Source organism: Leopardus geoffroyi, chromosome A2, assembly GCF_018350155.1.
Source record: "Leopardus geoffroyi isolate Oge1 chromosome A2, O.geoffroyi_Oge1_pat1.0, whole genome shotgun sequence".
NCBI lineage: Eukaryota > Metazoa > Chordata > Mammalia > Carnivora > Felidae > Leopardus > Leopardus geoffroyi.
This window is the reverse complement of record NC_059331.1, coordinates 33,661,778-33,689,183: the sequence shown is the minus strand read 5'-3', so window position 1 is coordinate 33,689,183 and position 27,406 is coordinate 33,661,778. Positions and strand designations below refer to the sequence as shown.

At 38.3% G+C, this 27,406-nt stretch overlaps 1 protein-coding gene across 13 annotated transcripts in view; it reads right to left on the bottom strand.

Moving 5' to 3' along the window:
* The window catches only part of SLC25A26 (solute carrier family 25 member 26), a 138,036-nt gene extending 111,473 nt beyond the window's left edge, over window positions 1-26,563 (bottom strand). For 2 of the 13 annotated variants that reach the window (XR_006715922.1, XM_045493467.1), the window contains exons 1-3: window positions 26,162-26,532; window positions 12,059-12,215; window positions 7,748-7,857 (exon numbers count right to left, since the gene is read on the bottom strand). Coding sequence is in view for 10 of the 13 variants with exons in the window: in XM_045493467.1 (XP_045349423.1) it covers window positions 7,748-7,857; window positions 12,059-12,215; window positions 26,162-26,260 (366 nt within the window). In the remaining 3 variants the exon portion in view is untranslated. Of the gene's footprint in view, window positions 1-7,747; window positions 7,858-12,058; window positions 12,216-26,161 lie in introns of all 13 variants that reach the window. The other 11 variants (XR_006715920.1, XM_045493462.1, XM_045493463.1 and 8 more) reach the window with 9 other exon arrangements.
* Window positions 26,564-27,406: the final 843 nt, after the last annotated feature.

Below are 27,406 nucleotides of genomic sequence, written 5' to 3'. Positions count from 1 at the left end.
CGACTATCATATGACTTCACTCATATGAGGAATTTAAGATACAAAACAGATGAACATAAGGAAAGGGAAGCAAAAATAATATAAAAACAGGGAGAGGGACAACACATAAGAGACTATTAAATATGGAGAACAAACAGAGGGTTACTGGAGGGTTGTGGGAGGGGTGATGTGCTAAATGGGTAAGAGGCATTAAGGAACCTACCCCTGAAATCAGTATTGCACTATATGCTAACTTGGATGTAAATTTAGAAATTAATTAAAAATAAAATAAAAAAGTCCTAGCTAAAAAAAATTAAAAAAATACATGAACAAGATTTCCATAACTGTAACAAATTTAACATTATTTCTTTGTCTCCTTGAAGTTGGTCCATTTTCCTACATATTAATTTTTATGCTTAAAAATCTTGTGATGTTCACTCTTTCATCAATGTTTGCAATAAAAATATGTACGCAAACTTTTAAAAAAAAAAAAAAAAAAGAAAAGAAAAGAAAGAAAGTGCCAAGATATCTGGAGTGTCAAAACCAGCATTTCCACACACCCTAAAAATCTCTTCAACATATGAAACTGTAACCAAATTTAAAACCAATCAAAGATCAACATCAAGCTATGTTTCACCTGTGAGGTCAATCTCTATACCCACTACTGATCAATTCTCCTTCCAAAGTTCTCCAAGCATCACAAGAAATATAAAAAGACACCTGACACTTAAGGGACCATGGAAATCCTAAGAGACACAATAAAGGTATGACTGTCCCAGAATTGTTTATCTCCTGTGTTATGGACACTTGTTTCCTAACTAACATCCACCTATACCACCTCCCACGTGCAAGAGTTCACATGGGATACAACAACAAAGGCTCCAATATTTTTTAAATGTCAGTTACAGAGTGTATTAAAATATGAAGTATTTTTTAGATATGAAAAGATAGGCCATTAACATGATTAATCTAGCAACTATCATTTGCCCTAATTACGTCTTACTTTACATATGCCTGCTAAGTTTAAGAGACAGAAAATTCTTAAATTGAAGAAAACCTGTCCTTCAACATGGCAAATTAGCTTTCAGGCAAGAGATCCCTGTGTGGCCAAGTTCTTTTTGCTGCTTGTTCTCAACAACATACTATAAAATATAAAATATAAACCAAATACTGAGTTTATGAGAATATTTAAGGTTAAAGCAATACACAATTCTAAAATAGTGTGAGGCAAGGGCTGTCATAAGAACAAACTCTCACAACCTGAGACAACAGAACTCTCACACACAACTTGTTATTCTTTAGTATATATATTCAAAAATTACTGCATGTAAAGAGGTTCTAAAGCCAGAACATAATCACAAAAAACAATCTGAACCTTGGGTAACAGCTTAAATTTTTTTTGTTTTTAAATGAAGTATAAATTGGTTTTAAATTGCAGTTTAAACTAATTTTCCAGTACAATTCAAGCACCGGAATTCTTACTTTGGGTAACAGCAGAGGGAACAAAAATGCCCAGAAATTCTATGCAAAATGTCCTCATGTTCATTTCCTGGAGAGACGTTCACAGGTTTCATTAGAGCCCTAAAGGGGTCTGCAGCTCATAAAGGAGTTACTACTTTGTGTTGCTTCCTACTGAGAAAATAATACACTGCTAGTCTCATCACTTTTCTAACTTCGGTAAATCATGAAGGCCATTTTTCTTTTAAAAAATTCCAGAGTTAACTTGGGACTTGGGTCCTGCAAAATCATTTTTAAAACAATACCAAAGCAAGTTTTATAAAATCAACTTTAGTGAATTTAGTGTTTCTTAGGCTAATTTCAACATTCTCTTCAAGGAACCATACAACAGATTTCTCACATCAAGAAATTCATTGATGTCAGATCTTGCCATTTGCAACAACCTGGATGGTTAAGCCAGTCAGAGAAAGACAAATACCATACGATTTTATTCACATGTAAAATTTAAGAAACAACAGACATGAACAAAGTTAAAAAAAGAAAAATAAGCAAACAAACAAAAACCACAGAGAGACAAACCAAAAAATAGACTCCTAACTACAGAGTACAAATGGACGGTTACCAGAGGGCAGCTGGGTGGGGGTGGGGGTGGGATAGGTGACATGGATGATGAGCACAGAGTAATATATACAATTGTTGAATCACTATACTGTACACCTGAAACTAATATGACACTGTATGTTAACTATACTAAAATAAAATTTTTTTAAAGAAATTCATTTTATAGAAATGGAAAAGTATAGTTTCATATATCCCAGATATACAAAATAAATTTTCAAGATGCAAAAATACCAAAGAAGACCAAAGATCATCTTTGTCCCTATCAAATATCATAACCTCAACAATTCAAATTATCACACAGAGTGACACTTGCTTTTCTATAAAATAGACTATCTCCTCCATAATTCCTTTTCTCTTGGATTTCCCAGATATAATCTGGTATGTGTTCATCAACTAAAATGATGTAATTAATTTGACTACATTCCCTTAAAAATAACTTTCTTTCAAATTGTCCTAATACTTCCCAACTCGTTCTATGAGACCAGTTTTATCTTGATACCAAAACCAGAAAGGCACAAAAAAAGTTAACTACAGAGTTGTATCTCTTATGAACAGAGTCCTCAACAAAATACTAGTAAACAAACCTAGCACTAAATAAAAAATACTATATACCATGATCAAATGAGGTTTGTCCCAGTAATGCAAGAGTGATCTGAAAATGTCTCAAAACCAGTTAATGTAATACAACATATCAGCAAAATAAAAAACAAAAACCTTACGATTATCTCAATGGATGAACAGAATGACGGACAAAATTTAGCCCTTCAAAAATTAAAAAAATAGGAATAGAAGGCAACTTCTTCAACTTGATCAAGAACATTTATGAAAACCTCACAGTTAACATCATAGTTAATAGTGGCACACTAACTTTCTTCCTGAGTTCAGAAAAAAGGTAAGGATGTCCACTCTTGTCACTCCTATTCTACACTGTACTAAAGCTTCAAGCGAGGTCAATTAACGCAAGAAAATGAAATAGAAAAGAAAGACATAGAACAACCTCTATTTGCACATACAAATAGGGTGTACAGATTTTATGTACAGAAAATCCTAAGGGATCCACTAAACCACTTTAGAACTGATTGAGTTCCATAAAGTTGCACAATACAAGATCAATATATGAAAATGAATGTATTTCTATAATTAGCAATGAACTAACTGAAAATGAAATTTTTAAAAATTTCCATTTAGAATAGCATCAAAAAGAATAAATTACTTAAGAAAAAACGGGGTGCCTGGGTGGCTCAGTCAGTTAAGCATCCAACTCCGGCTCAGGTCACAATCTTGTGGTTCACGAGTTCAAGCCCCATGTCAGGCTCTGTGCTGATAGCTCAGAGCCTGGAACCCGCTTCAGATTTTCTGTCTCCCTCTCTCTCTGCTCCTCCCCAACTTGTTCTTTCTCTCTCTCTCTCTTTCTCTATCTCTCCCTCCCTCCAAAATAAATAAAACAAAAAAAAAAATTTTTTTTAAAGAATTACCGAGACAGGCGCAAAACTTATACTCTGAAACTGTAAGACACTGTTGAAAGAAAATAAGACCTAAATAAATGGAAAGACATCACATATTTATAGATCACAAAGTTTAATATTTTTAAGATAGCAACAGTCTCCAAATTGATTTGCAGAGTTGGTGCAATCCCTATCAAAATCTAAGTTGCCTTCTTCCAGAAGTTGAGCAGCTGATTCTAAACTTCATGTGAAAATGCAAGAGACGCAGAATAGGCAAAACAATCTTGACAGAGAAGAACTAAGTTGGAGGACTTGTAGTTACTGATTTCAAAACTTACCACAAAGCTACACTTAATCAAGTCTGTGTGATACCAGCACAAGGACAGATACAGAGATCAACAGAACAGAACTGAGAATCTACAAACAAACCCTCACATTTACAATCTATTATGTTTTGACAAGGGTGCCAAAGCCCTTTAATGGATGGAGAATAGTCTTTTAACAAATGGGGCTGGGTCAACTGGATATCCACATGAGAAATTCTGAAGTTTGACTACCTCACAGCAGATACAAAATTACTCAAAATGGATCAAAGACCTAAAAGTAAGAGTTAAAACTACAATTCTGGAAAGAAAGCACAGGTATAAATCTTCATGATCTCAAATCAGGCAATGGTTTCAAAGATGTAACACCAAACCATAAGCATTAAGTAAAATAAAACAGGTAAAATAAAAAATTTTAAATTTATGCTTCAAAGTGAAGAAAATGGCAAGTTACTAAGAAAGTGGAAAGACAAAGCAGAATATAGTAAAAAATTTTACAAATCATAGGCCTCATAATGGACTTGTATCTAGAATATATAAAGAATTTCCACAACTCAGTAACAAGACAACCCAATTAAAAAACAAAGGATGTGAATAGATATGTCTCCAAAGAAGATAAGCAAATAACTCCTAAGTACATGAAAAGATGCTCAAAATCATTAGTTATCAGAGAAATATAAATCAAAATCACAGTTAGATGCCACCAAACATCTATTTGTGGACTATAATTTATAAGACTGATATCAAGTCGTGGTAAGAATGTGCAGAAACTAGAACCCTTATGCACTGCTACTGGGAATGTAAAATTGCACAGCCACTTTGACCAATAATTCCACTCCTACGTGTACATCCAAGAGAAATGAACACATACATCAACAAAAAGACTTGCACAAAAATGTTCATGAAAGGAACATTAGCATAACAGACCCAAAGTGCAAACAACCTAAATGTCCATAAAATAACGCAAATATTCAAGCCACATGGAATATTACTTGGCAATTAAAGGAATGAAGCCCTGACAATGCTACAACATGGATAAAACCTTGAAAATATCATGCTAAGCCAAAGAAGCCAGTCATAAAAGATCACATGTTGAGGCTTCCATTTATACAAAATGTCCAGCATAGGAAAATCTATAAAGACAAAAAGTAGATTCGTGGTGGGAAGGTTGAGGGAACGTGGAGTAACTGCTAACAGGTATGATCTCTCTTTCTGAAGAGATGACAATGTCCTAAAATTGCCCATGGTGATGGTTGCACAACTCTGAACATACTAAAAAAAAAAAAAACCTTTGATTATACCTCCAAATGAGTTATATAGGTTGTGAATTACATTACAATAAATCTGTTATTTTTAATTGTCTTCTTAAAGTTAATCTGTACTTTTACTTTTCTATCATGATCTCTGCTTTCCCCATTCGCTGTATTTTCAAGTAAAAAATTAGATTACAAAATAGTTTATAGATTCTCATCCAACTTTTCTAAAAAAAAAAAAAAATACTGCATAGAATAGAAAACCACAATGTATCACATATTTAATGTAAATCTTATGAAGCCTGATTCACTTTTCAAATTTCCTCATGTAAACATATACCACTACTTTTCTAAACAGAAAAATCATATAAATGGATGAAATGATAACAGGCTTATATACTAAGACCCTCCTCTTCACTTTGTCGTCCATTCTTGTTAATGTGCCCTGCCCATAACAAGGTTCTGGGTTTAGTAAGACTGCATAAACACCAGACCATGCAATTTGAAAATAACAACAGTAAAGAACAGACAACTTCTGGATGGATACACGAAAATATTTTATTACAGGATGTCTGTTAGTACTGAGTAGGAGGGGTTAGAAGAAAGCTGAGTGGGTGAGGGCAGTGGGGAACTTTTATTGGTATTGTAACTTTCTCTGTGTTAGTTTGGGTGGAAAAAATATCTGTATTATTTTTTAATTACAAATAGTTTATCACCTACATCATGATTTCACTTTGGTAATGAATTATTTACAGGAGACAAATAATTGTTTAAAACACATGGTAGAGATGGACTGCCTATCTTGTCACTGCTTTCCAATTTTACTCCATCAGATACCAAATGATCTGTATGACACTGCCTCTTTACTACTTGTTGAAATTTGCATTGTTGTACTACTGGGTCATACATTTTTATTAGTGTTTCAAGTATGTTTAAAAAAAAAAAAAAAACCTGAATAGGGGCGCCTGGGTGGCTCAATAGGTTGGGCATCTGATTTCGGCTCAGGTCATGATCTCACGGTTCATGGGTTCAAGCCCCACGTCAGGCTCTGTGCTGACAGCTCAGAGCCTGAAGCCTGCTTCGGATTCTGTGCCTCCCTATCTCTCTGCCCCTTCCCTGCTCATGCTCTGTCTCTCCCTCTCTCTCAGAAATAAAAAACATTAAAAAAGTTAAAAAAAAAAAAAAAAAAAGACCTGAATCATCTTTAAGTCTCAGTTGCAGAGCTCAATATATATCCATTAGCCCAATCTTGCCATTTTCATTTTTAAATCTTCTATGGTCTCAATAAACGGTCATGTCTGCCTAGTCTTAAGACTTTTACAAATAGAAGTTAGTATCTTCAACAAAGATTATATGTCTGGTGGGTAGGGGGAATGAGTGAAAGAGGTGATGGGGATTAGAGAGTACACTTACGAAAAAAAAAGTTAAATTTTTAAAGATTACGGTTCTATTCATTTCTCCTTATAATTCTGCCCATCTCTGCTTTATTTTGACACTGTATTATTTACGCCAGGTCCAGGTTTATTACATCTCCCAAGATAACTGTTCACTGTATCACTGTACAACGGTCTCTTTTTTTACTTTCAGTCTTTTTTGCCTGATATTGACATTATTCTATCAGCTCTTTTTCAGTTTGTATTTCTGTATCAGAGTTGATCAGAGAAGTAGAACCACTATAAACGATAAAAATGAAGTGTTATTGGGGTGCCTAGGTGGCTTAGTTAAGTATTCAACTCTTTATTTTGGGTCAGGTCACGATCTCACAGTTAGTGGGATCAAGCCCCACGTTGGGCTCTGTGCCAATAGCACAAAACTTGCTTCAGATTCTCTTTCCCTCTCTCTCTGCCATTCCCCAGCTTGCACTCTCACTCTCTCAAAATAAATAAACTTAAAAAAAAAAAAGAATAAAGAGTTATTAAAGGTGTGAACAGTATTTACGGGAGTTGATTAAGCAGGTTACATAGAATTGTTGCTTCCACATCCAGCATTCAATGGGGTGGATGAAATGGTGTGAAATGGGGAAGAGCAAGGATAAACCGCCACAATGGTTTCTCATCAACCTTCATGATACAGGTTACCTGCAGTATAAGCTGGCATCCTTCACTGCAGAGACAACACATTTGACTCAGAATCTAGAGAAGCTGACAGAGAAGATCCAGTAGGAACTGGAGAGGCTGGAGACCAGAGAGGAGGTTCATAAACTGCAACAGTGCCTGACTCTAACACCAACCTTCTGAGCACCGACACAAATGTTGCTTCACGTCCACCTTATGACTGTTGTACAAGTTTCTCTCGTAGCCAGCCTAACCTGGACCCATCCTGGAAAGGGAGTTCTAAGAAATGGAGTTCCAGCTCATTTATGTTGACACAACACAAAGCCACCACAATTCCATGGATATCTTCTTCCATCTCTTTAATTTTATTCTTTGTGCAATTACATTTTAGGCATGTCTTTTGAAAACAGCACATCACTGGATTTTTCTTTCCTCCGACCTAGACTCTATGTTTTAACTATCGTGTTTAATCCATTTACATTTATTGGAGTTTATGACTTTCATAACTTAAAAATGAACTGTCTTTTAAAAATGAAATGAAGTATTATCTGTATCAAAGATATAAGCACGGTTTGCATTCCTTAAGTATTTTATACGCATAACTTGTTACTTACCACTTCTCCAGCAGAGGCAGCCAACATATGCTTCACGGGCATCAAATATGAAGATGAATCAGTATGTAAAAACCATTTCACATATTCATAGGTGATAAAAAAAGCAGCAGCTGAAATTTAAAACAAGCCAGTCTTTCACAAAGTTTAAATATATATTCAAACTGTTAAGAAATAAGTTTCTCAAAAAAAATTAAACTCTAATTATTAAATTACGAGGTAACAGATAAAGGTAATAATTTAACATGTATTCTTCCTTCCTGCCCCACTCTTGCAGAATCTACTGAGCCCATGTTATAAAGCCAATCCCGGACTTAGGAAAATGTACAAGACATGATCCCAGCCCTGAGGGAGCCTGACAGCTAACCCAGCATTCACCATTCTGTATCAAGTCACTTGACATTTTTTAGTAAGCTTTCTAGAATGAGATACGAATTTCTGTGATCCAAAATATCTTTACTTATAGTAATAAAATAATGAGCTACATTGATTTATAGACAGGTTAAGATTGGAAACATACACATTAAATAAAACATCTATTTGGTAAGTTTTATTTCTGTTCACTCAAAATAACCATGGCTACCTTTTACTACATCAACTTACCTTTACATCAAGGAAACAATCAACTATTTAATTCCAACTGTAAATCAAAATCTCAAAAAAGCTACCTATCACCAGGAACTAATCTTAGCTATGTAAGAGGGCTTTAAAACCTGCCATGTACTGTTAATCAAAAGATGTCTATCACTTCCATAAAAGATAAGGCCTGAAAGATAAATGAATGACAAATTCATCTTCTGAAGGACATCTGAACACAATCACATTCAAGTCTAAAACACTCAAAAAAGAGCTTGATAATGAAAACCAGTTCTCCACAGTTAAAATCAACAGGCTTTTAAACTCTCCTCAGGCTGCTAACAAATAAACACGAGGCCAAATGAGGAGGCACACTGTCCCAATGCAAACAGTTCTATATAAATAACCTAGGTCCCTATTCCCACAGTGGTTCTCAATAAGGCTTTTTCTACTTTAGCACACTACACATACAGCTAGAATATCTGCAACCGCATTCACCTGTAAGTTGCACCTGCTACACATTTCACCCTCCACCCCCCTTCTGCTTTCACCTCCAGGCAAAGGAGAAAGTGCCACAGTTTCTAAGTTTACCTGGTTAACCACCTCAACCTAGTCAGACTGTATCGCTACTTTTGTGATAGACAAAATTCTTTAGAAATGTAAATCCAAAAAAGAAATATAAATCCCAAAACTCTCCTGTGTGACACCCAAGAAAGCCCCACTAATTGCAAATGATGTCACAAGGTTCCAAGTGAGGCTATGGACAAGTTACAACAAAGAACAGAGGTTGGGCTAATACCTACAGAGTCTGCTAGCCCTTTAAAAACAAAAACCGGGACACCTGGGTGGCTTGGTCAGTTAAGCGTCCGACTTTGGCTCAGGTCATGATCTCTAGGTCGGTGAGTTCGGCCCGCGTTGGGCTCTTTGCTGACAGCTCAGAGCCTGGAGCCTATTTCAGATTCTGTGTCTCCCTCTCTCTCTGCTCCTCCCCTGTTCATGCTCTGTCTCTCTCTGTCTCAAAAATAAATAAACGTTAAAAAAAAAAATTAAAAACAAAAACCTATGGTTTTGTGTTCCCTTTTAATTTTTTTTTTTTTTTTTTGAAAGAGAGAGAGAGAGAGAAAATGAGAACGAACAAGGGGGAGAGGGGCAGAAGGAGGCTCCAGGCCCAGCACAGAGCCCAACTCAAAGCTCCAACTCACGAACCATGAGATCATGGCCGGAGCCAAAATCAAGAGTTGGACGCTTAACCGACTGAGCCACCCAGGCGTGTCCCCTAAGTTCCCCTCTAAATAAGAGTAAGGATCCTGAAGAGGGGTCTTCTGCCTCTTCTTTCAACCCTCAGTTCTCTTCATCCCTAACTCCTGACCCCTGCAGAATATTACGGTCCTCCCTTATCCACAGGGAATTTCTTCCAAGCCCCACAGTGTGTGCCTGAAATGATGGATAGTACCAGACCCTATATATATTTTTTTCCTGTACATACCTATCTGTGCTAAGGTGTAACCTATTAATTAGGCACAGTAAGCGATGATAATAATAAACAATAATACAATAGACAATACAACAATAATAAAATAGAACTGTAACAATACGCTGTAATAAAAGTTATGTGAATGTGGGCTCTCTCTCAAAAATACCTATACTGGGGGCATTTGGGTGGCTCAGTCGGTTGAGTGGCTGACTCTTGATTTTGGCTCAGGTCATGATCTCGCGGTTTGTGGGTCTGAGCCCCACTTTGGGCACTGGGCTCGTGGCATGGAGCCTGCTTGGGATTCTCGCTCTCTGTCCCTCGCCTGCGTGTGCTCCCTCTTAAAATAAATAAACTTTAAAAAAAATACCTATATTGTACTCACCTCTCTTCTTGTCATAATGTAACATGATAAAAATGCCTACACGATGAGATCAAGTAAGATGAATGGCGTACACCCTGTGACATAGCATTACACTACTAATGACCTTCTGATGATGCATCAGGAGGAGGATCATCTCCTTCTGGAGCACGGTTCACTACAGGTAAATGAACCACTGAAAGCAAAACTACGGATAAGGAGGACCACTGTATGTTCTCAGAAAAGTCTACAAACACTGACTATTACATTGGTGAATGGTACTCAGATTACAACCTAAACTATAACCTTAACTTAAATAGTACAAGAAAAAAAAAAAAAAAAAGATGCCAGATAGAAAACTTCAAGTCACCAAAAACTCCCAGAAGAACAAAAAGGCCATTTCTGAAACACAGGCACTATCTACCCAGCATCACTCATCCACTGCTGTTCAGTAGATGGTGAAAAAACAAAAAAAGTACGGCAAGAAAAACATTTTCTCACACGTGCAAAAGTTCAAAACCACATGTAGCTAAAGTCCTGCCGGCAAGAATTTAAAATAAGTCCCATGAGCCTAAAACACCATGGACTCCTTGGACTACTGGTAATACTACCAATACTAATTCCTTGGTGCAATATGTATGAGAAAAAAAAACTTTAGAACAATGAATACTATAAAAACAGACGTTAAGCATCAATGCCAAGGCCACACCTGAGCCCAATGCAATCGCATCTCTGGAAGTGAGACACCAGTGTCCGTACTTTTTTAATGTCTTCAGGTGATTGTACTGTGGTCACATTTAGGAACCACTGTCTCTCTTCCACATATAGAACTGGACTTGGCAGGGAGTGGGTGCTAATGACTTGCTACAGTCAATTACTAAAAGTAGTAAGACAAATAAAATTCAAGGATAACCTCAAAAACAGTTGGCTGTTCTAAGGGCTGCTGGGGGAAGAAACCAAAGGACCAAAACAGTAATTGCTCTCTGCACTACCAATCTTTATGTGAATACCGTGCTCCAGATGAACACAGATGGACATTTAAATGCCAGGTTACCAGGAAAGAACTGCTCATGAATTATCCTGAGAAAAAAGAAACCAGACTCCAGAGGTTAGGAATCTCCTAGAGCTGAGGTTCTATAACCAGGGATTGGGGGATGGGGGAGGGTTTTGTTTGCTTGGTTTGCTTGAGTACCACTGAAACCATCAGTAAACAATTAAAATAGTAAGTATACTAACAAGTGGATTAAATAAAACAGATTATATTGATTACAAAATAAGGCCATAAATCACATAATGTGACTCCAAAGCTACAACAAAAGCAAAGACATTTGAAGGGGAGTATCCAGGAGAAGGTTAGTGGGAAATGGTTGCATCATACAAGCGGAATTTAGTTAAGACAGAAAAGGTTTAAGGCCTCTTAGGTTCACCTGCTCCAAAAGAATCTCCAAGGCAGTAGTTATTAAACTCAGCTTCACATTGGAATCACCTAGGAAGCTACTAAACCTCCTGATACCCAGGCAAAACCCAGACCAATTAAATTTACCGGGGTGACATAGGCATCAGTATTTTTTAAAGCTTCCCAAGAGATTCCAATATGCAGGCAAGGTTGAGAACCACTACTCTACGGTATGACAACCAATATTAGAGTAACATTTTCAAGCTTCTAACTGGGGATTTTAACAGGAAAAACCATTTAAAAACCATTGTACTTCTATTACAAGTAGAGTGGAACAAGATCTCACACTAGCGATTCAAAAGCAATGGGTTAATGAATAGAAAACAAATTCAGAAGATAAGCTACAACACATGAGCGATTCTACACGGGGTGACACCACATACCATCCGGAAAATAAATCTCATTATGTTGGCTTTCTAGCAGGGACAAGAATATCAACATAAATTTTACCATTAGGAAAAGATCCAATAGCAGCAGAGGGAACGCCAGCATATATTCCACGAAAACCACCAGCCTTATTAAATCCTTGTGGACTCTGCAGCCTGGTTTTAATGGTATCCAGAGGGTATAATATCAAGTCAACAGAGACACCTGCTACCCCACCAGCCTTTAAAAAAAGAGAGAGAGAGAGAAAGGAAAATAAGGTTACAATCAAAGGTTACCCTGCCATTTGGGGGGTAGGGATAAGAAAAAGGTAATCTTTAAAGCACATTTTTCATACCTATTGATCCACAACTTATTTGGTATAGTCAAACAAAAGACCTTCTACCTGAATTTATAAATTTTCCTGGGGAAATAATGATTATTGTGCTATATTCTTAACTTGGAATTTTTCAATAATTTTTTATTTTTAAAATCAAATTTAAATTCATTTTTAATACTCTCACACGGTTCAAAAAGTAAACAAGCAAACAATCTCAGAAAGGTTAAGAGTCCAAAGCCTCCTTCCCTTGTCTAATAACTCAGATACCCACTTCTGCTGTTTGCTTATTGGATCCTTCTGAAGTTACTTTAGGTATATACAAGCAAACACGAATATGTATTTTCCTTTTTTTTGAAAAAGGTATATACAATATGCAATGCACCACACCTTACTTTTATCACTTAATTTATCCTGCTGATCTTTCCATATCAGACCAAATTTATATTTTTGCCTTTTTAATAAATGAGCAGTAAACCCGAAGTAAGACTTTTGGGGGGAGACTGTCATTTTAAAATAGGTAATGGGGAGGTGCCTGGGTGGCTCAGTCGGTTGAGCATTGGACTCTTGATTTAGGCTCAGGATGGGATCGAGCCCTGCATCGGGCTATGCACCAAGCGTGGAGAGCCTGCTTTTCTTTTTCTCTCCCTGTCTGCCCCTCTGCCCTGCTCGCTCGCTCTCGCTGTCTAATAAATAAATAAATAGGTAATGGTCCTTGGGAATCTAGATCTGTTATTTTAAGATTCATACATCTAAGGATTCCCGTAGTATTCTCTCTCCTTTATATTTAAAAATTCCTTGATAATTTTTTAATTAAGTAAATAAAAGCAGGGAAGGGGGAGCTAAATTCCTAGAAAATATTAAAACCAGGTCCCAACTAGTCATCTCCCAAGAGACATCATGTTGCTTTAGAATGGTGCACTTTAAAAACTAAGTTTTCACCTAATGATTACAGTGGAGTATATGTAGAATTTTTTTTTTTAAACTGGTTACAACTTAGTCAAAGCAAAAAGAAATTCAGGAAAACAATTTTAGGTAAAAATACCAATTCAAGGACAGAGTCAAAGGTCAATACACAAAGTCTTAGGGCATCATTTAAAAATGTGAATCAGGGGCATCTGGGTGGCTCAGTTGGTGAAGCGCCCGACTCTTGATTTTGGCTCAGGTCCTGATCCCAGGGTGATTGGGTCAAGCCCTACATCGAGCTATGCACTGACAGTACAGAGCCTGTTTAGGATTCTCTCTCTCCTCCCCCTCCCCCCCCCATCCCTGCCCCACTCACACTCTTTGTCTCAAAATAAACAAACATTTTTTTTAAATGTGAATCGAAACCTGTTTCCCATGGGCAGACAGAAGAATTACAAGGAGGAAAAAAAGACTTTCAATATGGTTGCTACATAGTAATTTTTAAAACGAATCATTAACTTTTCTTATCCTCCAGATTTTGAACCACATGGATATATTACCTATCAGAAGGTAGAAATATACTTTTAAAAAAACTATATATTAAAAACTAAGATGCAGAAAAAGAAAAATTAGTATTATTCAAACATACAGGCAAAATTCAAAATGATGAGTTTTTCCATCCTTTGGGTATACGAAATGCTCAGATGGTACAAACCTCAGTACATAATAAACACTGTCTGCTCTACTTACCAGTCACCATAAAACCAATAAAGAGTTCACTGCAAAAATGAAATTACTCTCATGAGAAATCCAGTCATTAACTAGCATAGGTAAATTATTAAAAATTATTTTAAGAGAAATAGATAAGCTCATTACCATAAACATTAATACTGTACTATATGATCAGCCTGAGAAACATGACTGAATCTCGTAGATCATGAAGGTCTACTCTGCAAATGACCTACAATGAGGTCACTAAAACATTACAGAGATGTGCCAGAAGAAAACCACAAGAGGCAGTAAAAGAATGACAAAAAGCTGGGCTTTCTTTCTGGAAATAAAAGTGGCCTTTTCTAAGTCATAGGAGTATGTTCATAAGTAATGTAGGCCAGTAAAAAAAGGAGCCAGTCTCTTCCAACATTCTTCTCAATTATTTTTAAAGGGTTTTTTAAGATTCAGTACATAAATAAAATATTTTGCATGTTCTTCATTTTCTTAAAACACAAGGAAAACGAAAATCCTGGTGGAAATGTCTGCTCAGACTAGATTCTTTAAAAACATTCTCTACTTCATTCTGATTTTCTCTTTAATCCTAGGAGAGGGTTCAGAGAGATGCTTGCCATCTACTGCTAAGTTTTAATCAGTAAGTTAATTAGTCTTTCAATCTATTTGGCTACTTTGCATGCATTGATTCTCTAATGCTTCTTTCATCAGAATTCTTATCTTCAGAGAATAAAATAACCAGATTCAATCTGTTTAGCTAGTAAAACATGAATCAAAAGTTACTAATTGCTTCTGGAGATTTCAAACTTCTATAAGTCAAATGTCATTTAAATTCATGAGACTGAAAAAAAACAAAATAGCTAACAGAGAATAGAAAAAAAGAATAAAAATACCTATGTATTTAGCCACACAGCAACAGATTTAAAATTTAAATAAAAACTTTAGGGAGTGCTTATAACTTTACATTAATACTGTTTTGTACATAATTATGTACAAGGGGTGCCTGGGTGAATCAGCTGGTTAGGCATCCAAATCTTGGTTTCAGCTCAGGTCATGATCTCATGGTTTCACAAGTTCAAGTCTCCTATCACAAGTTCAAGCCTCTGATAGCACAGAGCCTGTTTGGGATTCTTCCTCTCTCCCCCTCCTCCACTCACACTGTCTCTCTCTCAAAAATAAATAAAACTAAAAAAAAAAAAAAATTATGTACAAAATGCCCATGCCAATATCAGTTGAATATAAAGAACTCTATTAAATTCTGTCATTCTTTAGTCAGAGACATTGTTTTATTTATGATCATTTATCAAAAAGGTTATCAGGCAAACGATTAGTTTCAAGATCTGTGGTAGCTGACACTGAAAACTTCAAGTTAAGAACTAGACAAAATTCGGGGCACCTGTGTGGTTCACTCATGATGTCACAGTTCATGGCATCAAGCCCTGTGTCGGGCTTTGTGCTGACAGAGCAGAGCCTGCTTGGGATTCTCTCTGCCCCTCCCCTGCTTACGCTCATGTGTGCACACTCTATCAAATAAATAAAAACACTGAAAGAAAAAAGAACCTGACAAAATCCAAATAGACACAACATAACCCAGGTAACCAGTAAGCCTCACTACAACATACCAATGTATTGAGAACTTAACATAAAATAGGCCTCTAACTTAATAAAGTGTGACAGCCTGTAGAGAAGAAGTATCTAATGAGCACTTGGAAATTACACTGAGAGTTGAAAAAAATTCAAGATCACGTGCTATAAAACCTTTATTTCTCACAATTTCTGGCACAATACCAGAAAAATGTCACTGCTGCTCAACTACGGGACAAAACCAAACCACCTGTCTAATTTAAGCAGAATCATCACTGGCCGCAGGACTATACCACAGCTAGGAGGAACCAATCACACCATGTACATGGCTCTCCTAGAGAACACTCCTCCTCAGGTTTCTCCACAACAAAGGAGCCACTGCCGACTTCACCCTCCTGGGATACCAGTTCTCTTCCCCACCACCACTCCTCCTCCCTGCTGAGCTCCTGGGCTGTCTACACTCATGGCAGCAGCATCTCTGTGAAATGCAAATTTCAATCTCATCTTGCCACTCTTCAGCCTGTAAGTCTCCCAACCTTTCCAAGAGCCCTTAGGATGAAGAACAAAATCACCACACGGCCTACAACTCTGGAAGTTCTGGTCCCCAACTCCCCCTTGGCTCCACCACCACTGCCCACTGCTGCCCATTGCTTGGCACCTTCCTGCCCCCTTGCTCTCTCTTTTCCTCCATGTCATCTGATTCTCTTTTCCTCCATGTCACCTGACCCTCACGTCTAGGACTGTGTACACATGCTCCCCAATCTCCAGTCTAGGTTTAGACCCTCTTGTTTGCACATGCTGATCACAGTTTTAGTTCTATAGTTGAGCATCTGACCTTTGATGTGATGTCTGTGTATCCCACCAGACTGTAAGGTCCAGACCTGTTCCATTTACCAGTAAGTTCCCAGCACCAGCACATGAGGCACTCAATAACCATCTGAAGAATGAATGAATCAATGGCCCTAATAAAAAGTTACCACCCATATGTTAGAAGGTACTACAAATCAACCTTAAAAAGGTACACTGATTTAAAAACAAACTACAAAAAAATAAATAAAAATAAAAACAAACTACAAAACAAAGGACCATGCAATGTCCAAAAGAAAAATATAAACAGCCAACCAAAATATGAATGTGTGCTTCCCTATCATTAATAGATCAAATAAAACAAATCAAAACAATTTCCCCATTAATTAAAAAGGTTAAAAATATTTAGAATGATTATGGGCACTACTAGGGGAAACAAATTATTATAATCTTGTGAAGGACAATTTGGCAAAATGAAAATTTTCATTTATAAAGCCCTTGACTGTGATTTTATTTCCAAACATTTCTTCCACAGAAATAAGTGCATAAATATACAAGACGGTTTACTACAGCAATTATTTATAACAGTAAAAAACTGGCAGTAGTCTAAAGGTCCATCCTTGGGATCTTGTTAAATAAATTCTATCTGAGTAACAGACTGCTACACAGCTTTTAAAAGAAGTCAATCTGAACTCACTGGCACAGAAATATATTATATTCATAAATTAATTAAATAAGCTATAGAAGCATATATGCCATATAATCTCACCTTACAAAGAAATGTGTATGGATCTATACATATGCCTAACTTGAACTTTGGAAGCATACACACTGAATTCCTCCAAGTTATTACCTCTGTCACAAGAGATTGGGAATGAGTAGTATTTTTACCATCTTGCTAATTTTTGTATTGTTCCAGTTTTATAATGAGCATTATAAACTTATAAAAGTAAAGATTTCAAATAATACTGCTCCACCAAAAAAAAAAAATCCTAATTCACTGATTGCATGTGGTATTGAGTTGGCACTTAGTAAGAGGTAACTAAGAACCCTGACCCATGTTCATACCTACCCAGCTTCATTTTGCATACTCTTATGGTCGGTGAGTCTCAGGAACCTGTTTCCCGAACATGACCTACAACTTCTCACTTCTGCCCTCCTGCTTTAGTTTTCAGTGTGGAATGTCCTCTCTTTGCCCTCTGTCTCCCGTTTACAGAAGGCTACCTACTCCCCTGCCACCATACATACATACATACACACACACACACACACACACACACACACACACACACACACCCCTGCCAAAATCCTATCCACTGTTAAGGCTGTGACCAAATGCCATGAGCTTCCTAAAGTCCTTCCCAAGCTCCCGGTGAGAATTAAATGCTACTTCCTTGACTCCCCGACATAACCCCATTTAGATTTCACTTTCAGTACTAAGAAATCATTACATCTGACCTGACATTATGATCCTTCAGAACAGAAGCCAGGTCAGTCACCTTTGCTCTCCTAAGTATCTAACCCAGAGCCTCATATGTAGCAGGGCTTCAGCACTAGTTTGCTGGTCTGAATCAAACGGATATGGGAGATGATGAGAAAACACTTTATAAAAAGATTAAATGTTCGGAATAAAAAAAGTCACTCTTTGTCCCAATTGTGGTTTGCCAGAGGACTTGTGATAGCTGAAAGCCAGTGCCATCTGTCTGCTACTATACTTCTTAGCATTCCATTTAAACAGATAGCTTTGTGATCTATTTAGGGTGACTTCTCCAGAAATTCTGCTGATCATCACTTCCCAAAGGAAAAGGCCACATAGGTTGTTTTGTTTAGTGAGGCTATTCTCAAGAACACAGTAATGTTCTTGAGTACCCTTCGACTTCTCCAGAAATTCTTTCAGATTAACTATCGCCTAAGAACACAGCTTTGACATCAGACAGACAGACCTGGCTTCAATCTCAACTGGGTCTCCTTAGGAAAGCTATTTAACCCTCTCTAAGCTTCTATTTCTTCATACATGAAATGGGGAAAATAATAGTACCTTACTTCACGGAGTTTTTCAAAATTGAGATTATATTTTTTAACAGTTAATTGTCAAGTTAGCTAACGTATGCACAGTGTAGTCTTGGCTTCGGGGTAGATTCCCGTGATTCATCATTTACATACAACAGCCAGTGCTCATCCCAACAAGTGCCCTCCTCAATGCCCATCACTCATTTTCCCCCGCACCCAACCCCATTGGTTCTCTCATTTTTTCTCAGTATTTGAGTCTCTTATGCTTTCCCTCCCTCTGTTTTTATCTTACCTTTCCTTCCCTTTCCCTATGGTCTTCTGCTAAGTTTCTCAAATTCCACATGAGTGAAAATATATCTATGTCTTTTTCTGACTCACTTATTTCACTTAGCATAATACTCTCCAGTTCCATCCACATTGTTGTACATGGCAAGATTTCATTGTTTTTTCATTGCCAAGTAGTATTTCATTGTATATACAGACCACATCTTCTTTATCCATTCATTAGGTGATGGACATTTGATCTCTCTCCATAGTTTGGCTATTGTCAACAGTGCTGCTATAAACATTGGGGTACATGCGCCCCTACAAATCAGCACTCCTGTTTCCTTGGGATAAATTCCTAGTTGTTCTATTGCTAGGTCATAGGGTAATTCTATTTTTAATTTTTGAGAAACGTCCACATTGTTTTCCAGAGCGGCTGCACCAGTGTGCATTCCCACCAACAGTGCAAAAGTGTTCCCCTTTCTCCACACCATCTCCAATAGAAGTTGTTTCCTGAGTTGCTAATTTTAGCCACTCTGACCACTGTGAAGTGATATCTCAACATGGTTTTGATTTGTATTTCCCTGATGATGAGCAATGTGGAGCATTTTTTCATCTGTCTGTTAGCCATCTGGATGTCTTCTCTGGGAAAGTGTCTATTCATGTCTTCTGCCCATTTCTACACTGGATTATTTGTTTTTCAGGTGTTGAGTTTGGTAAATTCTTCACAGATTTTGGATACTAACCCTGTCATGTCTGACATGTCATTTGCAAATATCTTCTCACATTCTGTTGGTTACCTTTTGGTTTTACTGAGTGCTCCCTTTGCTGTGCAGAAGCTTTTTATCTTAATGAGGTCCCAATAGTTCATTTTTGCTTTTATTTTCCTTGCCTTCAGAGACATGTCAAGTAAGAAGTCACTGCAGCCGAGGAGAATGGAGATTAAATGAGAATTAAATACAATTACGTGAGCCTGTTACACGCTTGTATATAATAAAAAGCTGGAAACGCCAGTAAAAAACTGCAAAATGCCAGCCTTTATCACTTATCAATAAATAAAAATTATTATTTTTAGTATGTTACTATAAATATCCTTCAAAGTTTCTTGGATGCAGTATTTCTGACATGACTATTAAAGGCCATGAAAAGACTTAGGTGATAAAGATTGAAGATTACATTCATATATTAAATTTAATAAATTCATATATAAAATACATAAATTCAAATCTTTTATTAGTAATAATGAATTTAAATTTCTCCTCAAATTCTGCCTCCTGGACAAGAATCACCTATGGACACACTCCACACAAAGCCAAATCATGTGATGCATGGCAGGAACAATTCAGCATCAACTAAAAAACTTGAGAAATACATACGTTCAAATTTCTTTATAACCGTTAGATTTGAATTTAGGGGTTAATTTTTTAGAAGCAGAATACAAAGGGCACCTGGGTGGCTCAGTTAAGGGTCCAACTCTCATTTTTTGGCTCAGGTCATGATCTCACGGTTAGTGAGTTTGAGCCCACATCAGGCTCCATGTTGGCAATAGGAAGCCTGCTTAGATTCTCTCTCCCTCTCTCTCTGCCCCTTCCCTGCTCACTCGCTCTCTCTCTCAAAATAAATAAACTTAAAAAAAATAGAAAACTGTAACTATAAGACTTGCTGTGAAAAATGTGCACAGGCACGTGTTAAAGTGCTCAGTAAATGGCTACTTTTCATCACTATTTGCTACTGCATGGCTAATTTTTGTTTCATTTTCTTTTTAACATCTGTCTCCTACTGGACTATAAAGCACGAGGGCAGGCGCCTTACGTTTGAAGCACTCTTATCCACTACCAGAGCAAAGGCTAACATATATGTCTCGTTGAACAGGTAAAAGATGCCTGATTTGTGGAGGTGAAAAAGGCCTGGGTGCAGTTTTTTCCTTTTCTCTATTTGACATTTCATTAGTGCTACTCAAATTCTGTATCATATAAATTTTCACTACTAAATTTTTATTTCAACAGGTAGCATTTCTTTCAGAAGTGGTAACAAAACATCACATTAACAAGTCTTTTGCAATTATCAAATACTAAAACATTCCTCCAACCCCCTCTTATGCCTAAAGAAAAATGAGAAAGGAAAAGCGGTCCCATCTCCCAGTACGTGAGACACAGAAAAAAGGCGTCCACCAACACTGGTTCTCAACTGTGGTCCTAGATGACCGAGGGTCTCTGAGGGGACCTTGCAGGCTCCAGTGACTGATCAAAATTCAGAATACACTTGTGTCCAGGGTACAGCTCAACATCAAAACAAGCAAAAACGATCTGCTCACTCTGACTTAAAATGCCAAAAGAGAAAAAGTCACACGAAGCAACCTAGAGAATGTGGAAGCATCATTCCCAACTCCTTATAGATCTGGAGATAGTATTTCATCCTAAGATACTAACATCCCTTTACACCAGATTGAAAACTAGGAGGCAACCTTCGAGGAAAGAAAAATACATGGCAAAGAACATGGAAAACTTCCCTTCAATGTCCAGTACTTCATCCTCTCTTTTCACTCTGTTTGCTCACCCACCGAAGAAGCCATAGCAACACAACCCCTGTCATTCCCCTCAAGTCACATTCTGCCAGTGGTTCTCAGCCAAAGGTCAGGCCCAGGGAGAAGACACCAGTATTATGAAAGAACTTTTTCAGAACCACCTAAGAAACAGTTTAAAAATAAAAGAACAGTCAAGGAAACAGCCTGTGCCTTACACAGGAAGAGGAGGCATGAATTCCAAGTACAAGTAACACAAGACATCCAACACCATGGTTCATATTACAGTAAACAGAGTGACATTTTCCAAAAGTAGAAAATCAATAGAGGGAGCTGGCCAACAAAGATCAAACTGCAGCAAATAACTGAAAAGTGGGAACACTGAAATCTAAATATGCAGACAGGCAATTAGCAAAGGCCAACTTATCAACCTAAGTGAGGAAAGCGGCTATCACCAAAAGGATGAAGTGTCCCAGAGGAAAGGATGCCAGCAAAAGTCTTCCCATCAAAGAATTCTGACATACTTTCTAACACGGAAAGCACAGGATAAAACGCTGGAAGTTGACCCGAAGCTGTGTGACACTTTGCCGAGGCATAACAAAGATGCTAGTTCTATGTAAGTTATGTGACTAGAAGATAAGCACTGTTTGGGGCACCTGCGGGGCTCAGTGCATTAAGTCTCCAACTTCCGCCTAGGTCACAATCTCGCCGTTCCCAGTTGGAGCCCTGTATCCGGCTCTGTCTGTGCTGACAGCCCAGAGCCTGGAGCCTGCTTCAGATTCTGTGTCTCCTCCCCCCACTCACACTGTCTCTCTCAAAGATAAATAAATGCTAAAAAAAATTTAAAAGAAGATAAGCACTGTTCAAATTCCTTCTGACACACTTTCACAAAGAAACTGTGTCTCTCATGTTGTAAATTACAGTTAAATATCAGCCTTACTATTTTTTTCATTTCCTTACACATTTACATCAACAGCAAGAGTCTGTCATTTAACACTGACAAGAGTTTTTAGAGGTCATTAATCATACCTTTTCTCATCAGTTCTCAAGGCTACTTTGATAACCCAGGCAACCACCCAAAGGACCGCCTTTACTTCACACTGCACAGTGCCCACACTTGTCAAGCTTCTTTTCCCTGAACCCAGGACTGGTTCACAGTAATGACAGCAGGATGTTTTGGGTGTCTCATACAAGTAACAAGCCAGATGAATTCATGAACTACAAGGACCGTGAAATCGTTAAGTACTTAAGGGGAGAGAAGAGGCAGGCAGGAAAAGAGACGTAATACAGGGTGCGGTATTTATTTAAAAAAAAAAAAAAAAAAAAAAGTACTTTTGTATCTTAAAAAAAACCTAGAGAAAAAGTAATGCTATTATCAAAATTATTTTGTATTATCTTGGGAAATTTCAATAGTCCTTTTTTCATGAACAGATCATATTTTTATAGTTTTAATCAGGCATGAGCAGATATATCTACGTGCAGTCTTGTATTTTTTTTCTTTTACAGGTATTTTCCATGTTATAGCATACACTCTTCACCAGCACTGTTGTTAATGGCCCATGAATTGCTCATGAAATGCATCTATTACCGTTTACCTAACCACTTCTCTCTTGTGTCATGTTTAAGTGGCTTTCTATTGTCTTCACTGAATTAAATGTTATGAACATCTTTAGGTTGCTAACACTTGGTTCCAACTGCTTTCCTAAAAGTATGAATCGGTCACTGTGCTCTCAGGTTTTTTTCCTTCTCAACAGCCTACTCTGCTCCAAATGAACACTAACATCCCAGGGGCTCTTCCCTTGTACTCTACGACCCTTCAATCCTCCTCATGAAGCTTTAGGAAGCAAGTATTTAAATGACTGCTACATGTCAGGCTCTGTACTGTGTATCTAACATTCTCTCATTCAATACTTAGAACCTGAGCTTCAAGACCGGCAATCATTTAGACCTATCTCTCATTCATTCTTTCAGTAAGTAAGACTGAGTACCTACAAAATGCCAGGCCCTGGCAGCACAGCGACAAGCAAAACACAACTCCCCCAGGAGCACCTAGCCTACCTCAAAGATACTCCCAACCTGAGCGGGGGTGGGGGGTGGGGGGAGGCCATTCCATTGCTGAACTACTTTGATAATAGAACTTTCTAATGACTTCCATTATGCTTCAAATGAAATCCAAAGTCCTGGGGCACCTGGGTGGCTCAGACAGTTAAGCATCTGACTCTTGATTTGAGCTCATGGTTCCAGAGTTTGAGCCCCACAGTGGACTCCCAGCCCATGACTCAGAGCCAGCATGGGATCCTCTCTCTCCCTCTCTTTCTGCCTCTCTCATGCTCGTGCTCTTTCTCTCAAAATAAATAAATAAACATTTAAAAAAAGAAAAGAAAAATCCAAATTCCTTTCCATGGCCCACAAAGACTCACCTCTGATACACGACCCCCTGCCACACTACCCTTACCCACTAGGCCTTAGCCACCACTTTACCATCCTCAATACCTTCCACCTGAGGGTTTTCGTTCACACTGCTCCCTTTCAATTTTCTCCTCTGCTCCTGGAAATGTCTTTCCCTTTCCTACCTTTCATGTCTTAGCTTGATGTTACCTTCTCGGGGGCTTTCTTGGTCATTCCAAGAATCTCAAGAAGGTTCTCCAATATTGTTCTATCTCCAGCCCACCTCAGTTCATTTTTTAAACGGTACTTATGAGTTTGGTTGGTTCACCACCATACCTCCAAGGGCTATCAGAGTGCCTGGTGGACAGAACACATGGCCAATAAACTGTGTGTGCTTAACAAATAAAATCATTCCTCTTTAGCTGGAATGAAATCTAACCTCCTCGAAACTTCTACTTACTGATCCTAATTATGCCTTCTGTAACTGCGGTGAAAAAAAAAGTATCTTTTGGCCTTTGTATCCTATTTTAATAAATTTTAAAACTACCATTCATTTGTTAACTCTGGCACTCACCTGTTTTTAGCAATGGCTAGCTACTGCTGCTGACTTCAGGGAGAGTATCAAGGAGCGTTTATGAGCATGAAATCCCATGTTACGCTGCCTGGTTGGAATCTGAGCTCTGACACTTACACACATGAAACAGATATCACTTGTGTGACTCTGGAGAAGTTACCTAACCCCTACTGTACCTCAGTTCCTCATTTGCAAAACTAAGATGAGACTTAACTGATTGTCATGGGAATGCAACCTGAAGCAGGCACTCTGGAAAACAGTATGGAGGTTCCTCAAAAAGCTAAAAATAGAACTACCCTACAACCCAGCAATCGCACTACTAGGTATTATCCAAGGGATACAGGTGTGCTGTTTCGAAGGGACACGTGCACCCCAATGTTTATAGCAGTGTTACCAACAATAGCCAAAGTATGGAAAGAGCCCACGTGTCCATCAATGGATGAATGGATAAAGAAGATGTGGTATATATAGACAATGGAGTATTACTTGGCAATCAAAAAGAATGAAACCTTGCCATTTGCAACTAAGTGGATGGAACTGGAGAGTATTATGCTAACTGAAATTAGTCACTCAGAGAAAGACAAATATCATATGACTTCACTCATATGAGGACTTTAAGAGACAAAAGAGATGAACATGAGGGAAGGGAAACAAAAATAATATAAAAACAGGGAGGGGGACAAAACATAAGAGACTCATAAATATGGAGAACAAACTGAGGGTTACTGGAGGGGGTGTGGGAGGGGGATGGGCTAAATGGGTAAGGGGCACTAAGGAATCTACTCCTGAAATCATTGTTGCACTATATGCTAATTTGGGTGTAAATTAAAAAAAATTAAAAATAATTTTTAAAAATAAAAATAAATAAATAAATAAAAAAGACTTAACTGATTGTCAGAACTTGAAAAAAAAAATGTATGTAAAGAGCTTACCCCAGTTCCCAGCAAAGGAATCTTAATTGTCAAAGCTACTACTTCTGTCTCACTGGAGTGGAAAACTTCAAAATGGTGTATTTCTTTGTATCCTTAAAACCTAGTTTACACAATCTCAATAGACCTAGATTTAAAACATGATCCCACAAGCGAGGCTAAGGCACTCCCTTGCACATCCTCCGTAACACTATGAAACCAGCCCTCAGATCATTGCCGTTTTTCCTAACAGTCATTTTACTATTCTGTCTCCACCACCTGACCCACGTGAGGTCTGTCTTGTTCATCATATTATCCCTAACACCTGCAACAACAAACAATAATTAAATGAAATTCTACTGAGCCTCCATTACCCCAGTGGAAGCTTTTTCAAATGTTGTGTTTTGTGTTTGTTTTTTGTTTTTTACTGTTTCTTCCTACTCTTCCACAATGAAAACACACACAAGCAGCCAATCTGTCTTGTTCACTGCTGTATCCGGTATCCCTACTGGACCTGCCGTAACAGAGACTTCAAAATATTACAGACGTTTTGGTTCTTGGGTTGTTTTTGATGCTCAAACCTGTTAATTCTGGTAGGTTTCTGCACACTACTATCTTATTGGCTCCGTAATTATTTACACTTATCAATATACCCAAAGCCTACAAGAACATTTTAAATAAACAGATTAATTATATATTGAATGAACAGGTCATTTTATGAGAGTGAAAACAATACAGCTAAATAAAAAACATAGTCCTGGACAGGAAGAATCTGAGCGAGGCAAGCGTTTTTGTTTCGTTGTGGGTTTTTTTGGCAGGGGGGCGGCGGGGAGGGGGGAGTTGTTGTTACATATACTTAATTCCCAAGTTCTCCAGAATGTGGTCACACTATATAATTGCAACTTTTTTTTTCTTTCCATTTTGAGGAAAACTGTCAAGCACCCCACCCCCGTGTCCTTCTGTTCTCCAGGTAGGAAAGGCACAGCCTTGACACGAGGCCCGGCGGTGGCCCAGGAAACCGGCGTTCCCTCCGGGACCTGCCAGGTGACCACTGACCTGAAGACGGGTCAACGCGCGAAACCGGAAGTGCCAGGGGACAGAAACTACTACGGGCTCCACTGCGCGACTCTGGCACCCCGAGCGCCCCACCCTACCGTCCAGCACTCACCACCAGCGAAGCCATGAACCCAGGCCACTCCATGGCCCCGCAGACACCGCAAAGGCTATACTTCGAGACTAAGCAGAAGCGGATCGCGACCCCATTCATTGGGTGCCGCCATCTTGGGGGCGGACTTGTAGCGCCGGCACTTCCGCGGCCACGTGAGATTGAGCCAAAACAACTACACGTGCAACCGAGAAAACTGGGCCAGAAGGTGCGCCGGGAGGGAGGGGAGGGGTCTGGGGAGGCAAGCGGTCTAGCCAAGTCTCGCGACTCTTCTCTGCTTCCGTTTCCTGCAGCAGCCTTGTGATTCGGCTAGATGAAGAAACTCTCGCGAGCAAATGAAGCTGGGCGGGATCCTGGAACTGAGAGTCACCGGGTGAAGGCTGGGGAAAGCTACTGTTAGCTCCAGAGAGGCGCGACTTGGTGGAAGGCGGGGCAGTGAAGGGGCGGGACTAGTTTAAGGGACGAGGCTTTTGGTTTCCAGTTCTTTTTAATTTTTGTCTTAGCTCAGTTTGAACCAATTTTGTCTGAGTTTCTATAAAACAGACTCAACATCAGACGATTATTAAAGATATAGAAAAAGGCTTTAAAAGGTTCCTTACTCCAGGTAAAAATTAGCATCCTCCACCTCTTAAAGTTACTGCATCTAATAGTATTTACTTTTTAAATTATCTATTTGCAGAATTGCTCATCTTGTTCGCTGTGGTACGAGTGCGCACATCCAGAAGTCCCAACCAAAAGCTACAGGGAACATAGCAGAGCCAGGCTTGAAATTTTTCTTAGTGCGCATCTTCCCTCAAAACCTTTGCAGTAGCCTTAGCACGCTCCTTGTCTGCCTTTCTTTAATCGATGTTCATACCATTCTTTATTCTCATCTAGATGTGTGATCTAGAAATAATTAGCCAGCATACCTTTAAGGTTTCACATTCCAAGCTTTGCCTACTAGGTTTGCGCATAACTTCTCCAAGATGGAGTTTCCTCCCTTGTGAACTTGGGATACTGAGAGTAACTTCTTTTGGTACTCTTACAGATTCAGTGAGGTAACGCATGCACGTTTTCAAATTAGTTCTTGGTGCACGGGAAGTATTCTCTATAGATGATGGTTACATCACTTTCCTGATTTAAATTACTCTCTTTTGCTGCGCATGTGAAATAGTCCAGCTCCTTATCATGGTACTCACCTCCCAGATGGTGTCTTCTGTCACTCTTCCCACTGGCTAGACTACTCACAGACTATACACTTTCAAGCTC